We start from the raw sequence: 8691 nt of genomic DNA on the forward strand, positions 1-8691 counted from the left end.
GAAAACAGTATGCCTATAGCCCTATAATATATGATATTTGCTTACATACATACATAATTAATATAATGGAATAAAAAATATTTTATAATTGTATAATACACTGTTTATGCTTAAGTTATAATGTAAGTTATAATTTATTATTGACATGTTAATGTTGTTTTTTTTTTTTAATAATAAACGTTAGGTACCTATATATAGCTATAAATTTTACACTTATTGAACTATAGGGGGTCAATCTTTAGGATGTAAAAAATATATTTTTGAAAATTCGATAATATCTACTTTGAAGCAGACATTTTGGAAAGTTTAAAAGTAAAATTTTTTGTGGGTAAAAACCAACATGTGTATGGAGCTTACATTTTAACTGGTAAAATTTTAATACGTGATTTTGTTTATTTTTAAAAGTTTCAAATTTATGATATAAATTACTGTATAGGAAAGTAAAAATTCAAAATCGACATTCGACATTAATATTATGCATTTACATATTAAGAACAACCATTGCATTATTATTTTATTTTGTATTACATAATATTATTATACACTAATTCTTATTTTTATTTATTGCAATTTGAAATATTTAACGAGTTAAATATTTAAACAGATTAAATAAAAACATTTTATTGCAGCTTTATTAAGAGGACGTATCTTGTCCCGCCGAAAGCGTGTTTCAGTCTTAAAAAACGTAGCAAAGTTACGTACAGTAATACCAATTATGTGATGTTAGGCCTAATAAATTTAAGTTGATTGACCGTTTATCAATCTTAAGTTAAAGGTAGGTACAATGTTTTCCCTGAAACGTCAGCCAGTGAAACAGTATACGGTGATCGGTGACTACTGACACGCTGACCACGACTCAAATCTGTGTTGACACTAGTCACTAGACGTATAATTTATTTTTTATTTCGAACATTTTTATTTTAAAGAAAAACAAGCATTTTATACATACAAAATATCTTATTTCAAATTGAAAATGGTAAACATCAATGTTCTTACCTTTAATTTTGATAATAGATCAATTTATTTAAATAACTCCAATAAGTAATAACAACTAACAACATAATACGTTAACTGATGAATGCAAATTTGTAATGTTGTACGTTTGTAATGACAACACATGCGGGTGTGGCACCCTTTTAACTACAGTAGTACAGTGCTAAATATAAATAAATCTAATAGTCCATTTTTAAATCACACTATGCCAACCTGACTAAATTTACTAAATATTATATTTTTTTTTAAAGTATTACATATTCTTAAATTTATTTAGGATCAATTAATATGTTATTATTTCGTTTGAGCAATAAACAAATGATATATAAGTACCATTTGAACAACTAAGAGAAGTTTGATAATTCAAATTATTAATAAAATATTTGAAAACAGTATATGGCCAATGATACAATAAGACATTAGGAACTTATCTTGATGTAGGATAGTGGTTTATAATTTATTATTAAAACTGTAAGCAATAACTAATTAAAAGAAAACGTTAAAAACTTCAATTGTTAACAATTTTTTTTATTAATTAAACACTGTAATTTGTCTAGTAACTATTTAATTAAGAACAAAATAATTTTAATCGAAAAACTATCACAAGTTTTAATCTAGTATAATATGTTTTAACAGAGTATAATTTGTATACAATACGACAAAAGGAATGAAAATTGTAAAATACACACATGTTTCAAGCAATAAATTGATGTATACATTTTTCAAAACTTTTAGGAGGTAAACTAATGAGAAACTGAACAAACGAGTTGAAATATAGGACGAAAAATAACTTTTGTAGCCAATATATAATACTTTTTAAATTATAAAAACTTGTAATAATACGTAGTTAATGTTTGGTTCTAAATTATTTGAATTTTAGGAACAAAATCATTGTTTTGATATTTGATTAATATACAATAAAATATTATTTGATAAAAATGCACGGCATGTCGGCATATTGTAATACGTGTTTAATAGAGATAGCTAGATCATCATAAATCGATACAAGGCCAGTTAATTTAAAGTATATAAAAATAAAACAATTTTGTTGTTAACAGTGCTAATTCATTGACTAATGATAATACAAGGTGATAAAACTAAAAAGCTCGGACGACACCGATTGTTCAAGGACAATGTTACGATGAATTAATAGTTAGTATGTAGGTATAATGACTATACGAGTAACTCTACGACGATATCAATCCGTACAATTTTTTTGTTTTATCTACGGATCAAGAATGCCGTTTTATGGGTTCGTAATAAAAGTAAAATTCATTCATTTGAATCTAACTTATAATAAAGGGATACCCTAAAAATAATTTGTTTAATGCATACCATATGCTAAGCCATATAAAGACAAAAGTTGAAAAGTATCATTTTTCAACTAACATAAAATAAAAATTAACTTTCTGTTTTGTGAATTAAGAAGTAATTTTTCTTGTATATAAATTATTTAAAGTGAATTTATGTAATACATCCCGTTTTTGTATTTATAAAATTATAACTATTTGTTACAATTTAAAATATTAAAAACATTATCATAGCTATAGATTATAATTTTAACCCTTAGTTTGTCTTTATTAAAGTACATGTTCTATAAACAATTGTTGTGTTAAAATGGTTTTCCCGCGGGAAATGTTATGAAAATGTCACGGACAGACTCCTATAGTGCCTGAACCACGTATCCTAATTCAATTGTTTTGTTTGAGGTTGTTACAAGGAAAACGAATTGTGAAACATTGTATTTGACACAAATTATATCATGATATAATTTAGTTAATAGGGAATATTAATTGTATTTATGTTAGGTACTTGTTAACATATTATTTTATATAATATTTTTTACATTTTTAACAACTAAATTTATTTTTAAGGTAAATATGGTAAATATCGAGTTATGATCACTTATGATAATCATATAGAATATGATTTATGAATAATTTAATAGTTATGGGTAATGAAAAACTAAGTTTAAACTTTAAACACATTTAACGATTAAACACAAAAAAAATGGAGCGCGAGAATCGAAATTCCCCTTTGATAATGTTGAATTTTCAAACAACTAAACTTTTGTCAAATTATGCATTTGTAATATTAAATATTGCAAGTTAAAAATCAAATTTAAAAAACAATTTGGATAGGATGCTAGGTGTTAATTAAGTAGTTACTTAGTTTACTTCATGTGACTCAGTTTACCTAATATTATTATTATATACTTAAAAGTAAAATATACGATTTTCAATAGAAATTATAGCTTTAAACAACAATTCCTGAGTTTCTATCAAATATTCGAAACAGTTTTAAATGTATAATTTATTATTTTACATTTAGATAAGATATCGAAAACATGGAAAAATGACCTTTTCGAGGTACCGTTAAACTCGATAGTTATAGGGTTACCTGTGCTTGAAACTTATAGAGCGCTCCATTTTTCTGATAAAATGACAACTGAAAATCAAAACGTCATTATAAAACCAAAATCATAATCATTTATAATTTGTTTAGAATTTAAAATATTTTTATATTTGCAGACATTTATTTAAAAAAATAATTTTATTCAAATAATAATTTTACACTATATATTTTAACCATTTTTAAATAAAAAACTCTTTTTAGAATCGTTTATCATTAGGTACTATTAACTTTAAAAATATCCACTATAGCTGTGACACACCCGCTTTTTATCTTAGAGGGAAAATACCCAGACTTCCGGAGTAAAAGAGAGAAATATTCTATAATATAGCAATCGAATTTCAGGAATAAAGTGTTTACCTTCATAGATATTTGAAAAAATGGATAAACATTTAAATTGATATGTACATTGTACAGACATACCTACAGTTATAAACAAAAATATGTTGTTTATTTATACAAACACTATTAAAAAACTATTATTTTTAGTCCAATATAAAAGTATACCCAAATCTCTAGAATATGTCAATAGTATTGGAATTTAGTTTTACTTAATAGTTTTATTTTTATGTAGTTATATACAATTAATATGCATTGTTATTCTGAAATACATATTTCCACGCTGTTGATATTTTTCAGATCATCAATAAAAGCTAGATTAATATCAACAACTATTGAAGCAAATTAAAATGTTTTAGATTTTCTATTAAAATTTAGCCAAAAGTTACTGAACTAAAAATAAAACAATGTGTATAAAATTAAAACAAAATCAAACAAATTTACAATAACAAAAACAAAAACATGCCTCTTCTGGCAATCAGCCATATTTCTACACTTAAAATTTTACATAGTTGAAAGAAATATAAATTATGTTCTACCTACAGTTTAATGTATGTTATGGCATCAACATAATATTTTAATATATTTTTATTTATTTATTATTACTTTTTATATTTATATTATCTCCTTTAATTCCATTTTATACTAATTTTATAATATATATATTATATTAGTTTGTTAATTATTTATTGATTTAGATAAAATACAATTAATTCAAAAGCTTAGAAAACAATTGAAAAGTCTAACTATACGAATAAGATATTTTATATTCATTTCAATAGACACTGATTTACATGGACTGATAAACAAATGATGGATTGTTACACAATAATAAAATCATTTTTTTGAGTAAAACTGAAAAACACTATTCATTTTTTAATTTAACAATATTATTCACAACTCATAAAAATGTTATATTATGATATAAAATTATTTTAATAACAATTTATAATTTTAAAATAACAAATATGCAAATCTTTTTAAACACATAAAAAATATCAGACTGGTAACAAAGTGTTAGAGACTTCTTACATTGTTTACCTTGTAGTATTGTAGTGCTTATATAATAATAAATTTAAATAATTTTTTAAAAGTTTACATAAGGGAAACTACTAATAACATAAACATTTACTTAAAAATTTATATATGCCATCTTAACTGATTTAAAAATTACTTTAAACATTTAAAAATATTTTAAAACCAATAAATACATATTTTAACTTAAAAATAGTCTTATTAATTTTTTGTGACTGTATAATAACTTTTTTTTCAAATATAATTATAAAAAAGGGCTTCTAGATATTAAGTAATTTTATGAAAATTCCAAAAATCAATCCATACAGTATTATATACAATATATAGGTACTATAGATACCAATGAAAATGTTTCATGATAATATTTTTATATTACTTCTACACGTTGAATTTGATAAAAGTAGAGCATTACCATAAATTATTATTGGTTTATAGGCAATTGGTTATGTGTCATGATACTATAATAGCATTAACTTTTATTTTTAATACCATACATCATTTTATATCAATAGCAGTTTCTATAATTATTCATTGAAAGGTCATACATAATATGCATAACTTACAGTATAATCATTTATCACATCCCTAACAATGATAAATTCATATAAATATATATCTAACATATTTTATAATATAGATAGTAAAATTAGTATTTTAATAGTTTTATATTTCTTTATCATATCTAATGATATAACTACCTTAAAAAAAATTAATAAATATATTTTAATTAAATGTGTACAAAATAGTCAATTAAATACACAATTAATTATCAATATCATAGTTCATATATTTTTATTTAATCGATTAAAATAGTAAGTATCAAAAATTTAATTAATTTAAATTTTAAGCTAAACAAAATATTAAGTAAAATAAATAGTGTGCATAACTTACTATTTAATTTTATTAATGCAACAAATTTTACAAATAAAACTAACAAAACAGTGAAACAATATTACCAAAATTATAAGTAATTAGGTGTCTACGGAAATTATCTATTATCTTAAGTGCTATAGGTTCTTCTATTTTAAAAATAAAACTTATCAGTTTATTCTTTAAATTAATTTAATTTATGTATTTTAAATATTAAAACGATACCTAATATAAATTAAAATAAAATGTTTCCATTAAACATAGAATACAAATAAATACAATGGGATCTCATTATATCACATTAAATAAAATCTTTTAAATTTGTTTTAAAATAAAAACATTTTTTTTGTGATTAATTCTAAAGGTATTGTTTAAATGGATAAAATATTGTAGTTCATAGAGTAATGCAACAATGAACTAGATAATGACAATTAATAAACATAATGTATTTATTTGAAATTACCTACATTATTGAACACAGAAAAATAGATAATATTTATTACCTATATTATAATACGATAACTGTTATTAATTCCATACATTGAAAAAAACACAATTTTAGATAAATACTTATGTACAGACATTAATGAAATATTTTGAGTAATGTATTTTATTAGGTATTTTTTATTGAAAATAAATTACCCATTTATAGAATTATTAATGTTATGTATAACTTAATTGACCAGTCAAAAACAAAGTACTCAAATAGTTAGTCTTATATTATTTAATACCTACCTAACTAATTTTGTGATTAAATATTTAAGTCTAAGAGTAATTTGAAATTAATGAAGCTAACATTAAAATAAAACAATATTATCATTAAATAATGATTAATAATCAGGAATTTAATCCTAAAACAATTATATCACATAAAAACTTGATTGTGTCATAATATATTAATGATTCTTTTATTAGGTAGGTATATCACAGTATTTAATACTTATAAATTCTGTTCAAATTTATCATCAAATGTTAAGTACCTATAATATGTGATGAATTTATTTTGAATAATTAACTAATAATAATTTAGATTATGTCAAAATTAAATTCATAACTTATCGTATAAAAAATTTGATAAATAAAATGATTCACTAAAATTTAAAAAATCGATTACGAGCCATTAAATCCATTATTGATTCACAATTAATTTTTTATGCAACCACCAGCATTAGTGTAATGGTTCAACACAAAAAATTATCAATTAAAAATTGTATTATTGTTAACAAGTTATATCTATCTATCAAATTATAATATGAGTTATAACCCGAACCACTAGGGATCTTAAAATATAATAAACTTATCATGGATTAACAGCCAAAAACAGCTAGAAACCTATTACCTAATAATAATTTACAAGTATAAGTTATAAATTTATAATATTATGCAAAGAAGGTATCTTGTATGTTTTTAAAAAAAGTTATAGGCAAATTTGAGGTAGATATTGTTGTGTTATATTTAAATCATACTTCTAACAGTTGATATTTCAACAAAATATTCTATCTGAGATTCTATGTAAAGTAGAAATGAATAATATTTTTTTAGCAACAACATTTTAAACTTTAGGAAGCATATCTTATGACAGACAATCAGTCACATAAAAAAACAATTCAAAAACAGCAAAGTACTAGCCAATACAACAATATGTTTTTTCCATTCAAGAGCCAAACTAACTGACATTTTTATACCTATGAGTGTGCACACATTGCAGATTGTTAACATTATATATACTTATAGAATATACCTCAAATAGAATTTGTGCTTTAATTACCTCGGTACACAGTTGGATGGTGTGCGGTCAACTTCCCAGGTGGCAAACAGTTTCATCGGTACCGGCCGGTTGCCGGCGGCGGGTGCCTTGACACATTTCTCGGCCATAGTCCGAACGACGGCCTACTGGCAGAGAAGTCTAACCGTGTGCACACCGCCTGTCTGGCGGCTGTCGGTCGTCTCGTCGGTCGCTGTCTCTACACGACGTTACGGTGCATATGAACACACGGCGACGTGCGAGGAGGGTACTTACAGCGGGCGGCCGACGTTGTGGCTGTACATCAGTGAGTCCTGAGGGGGTGAGGGGGTGGACACGACGGTGGTAAAAAAAAAAAAAAAAAAATATGGTTACGAGAAGAAAAATTTAAAAAAACAAAAAACGAGAAGAAGAAGAATAAACGCCGAGACTGTGTTTCTGGACGAACAGCAAAGGCCGCGGACACTGCGAGGGCGAAAAATCGGAACAGGAGACAGACGACAGACCGCGGTGGTGGTACGTACGCTACGGGTATTATTATATTTTTGTTGTTGTGCGTGGTGTGCCGGACGGCTGCGGGAAACGACGGGAGACCAACAGCTAATCACGCCGCACACATAATAAACACGGACCGCGACTTTCGCGTTATCAACAATACGGCGGCGGCGGCGGCGGTTCGGCAGTAGCAGGCGCACGCACACGAGCCAGCGCGAGTGTGAACGTTTTATTAATCTTGGGCGGCGGCGGCGGCGGCCCGGCCGGTCGGTTGCAGCGCTACGCCGCTACCCTCTCACTCACCTCGCCGCCTACGAACACCGCCGCCACGCCGCCTACGTACTGCTGCCGCCGCCGAGCCATTTGCTGTTGCATCACCGCCGCCGCACACACGCCACTCGAAAAACCGACGTCGACGCCGCCGCAGCCGCCTCCTGTTGGTTTTTGCTTCCCGACCGTCGGGTCCGTTGACCGTTACCCGTATCCCGAAACAGTGTCGGCGGCGATGACGGGTGTTCCAACAAGGGGCGGGTAGCGTTTGGGGGAGGGGGTGGGTAAAAGCGAGTACGCGGCTAACCTCCTCGCCGCCTGACCGGCTGGCGACAGGATTGCCGGGGATACGACAGCCGAACGCTACAACAGTGCACACACACACACACACACACACACACACACACACACGGGCGCGCGCGTATGCGGTTTCCGCCGTCGTCAACGACGACAAACGGACAAAGAATACAGTCGTCAGACGACGGCAATAACAGTAATAATAATAACAATATTCATGAATGAATGAATGCACA

At 27.5% G+C, this 8691-nt stretch overlaps 1 protein-coding gene across 3 annotated transcripts in view; it reads right to left on the reverse strand.

The window, feature by feature from the left end:
- The window catches only part of LOC132923835 (phosphofurin acidic cluster sorting protein 1), a 30457-nt gene extending 22267 nt beyond the window's left edge, over positions 1-8190 (reverse strand). Inside the window, exons 1-2 of one of the 3 annotated variants that reach the window (XM_060987810.1) lie at positions 7418-8190; positions 3394-3441 (exon numbers count right to left, since the gene is read on the reverse strand). In XM_060987810.1, the coding sequence (XP_060843793.1) occupies positions 3394-3441; positions 7418-7524 (155 nt within the window). In that variant the 5' untranslated portion in view covers positions 7525-8190. The remainder of the gene's footprint in view (positions 1-3393; positions 3442-7417) is intronic. The other 2 variants (XM_060987812.1, XM_060987811.1) reach the window with 2 other exon arrangements.
- Between the last annotated feature and the right edge of the window lie 501 nt (positions 8191-8691).

The sequence above is a fragment of the Rhopalosiphum padi genome, chromosome 3 (assembly GCF_020882245.1).
Source record: "Rhopalosiphum padi isolate XX-2018 chromosome 3, ASM2088224v1, whole genome shotgun sequence".
Taxonomy (NCBI): Eukaryota; Metazoa; Arthropoda; class Insecta; order Hemiptera; family Aphididae; genus Rhopalosiphum; species Rhopalosiphum padi.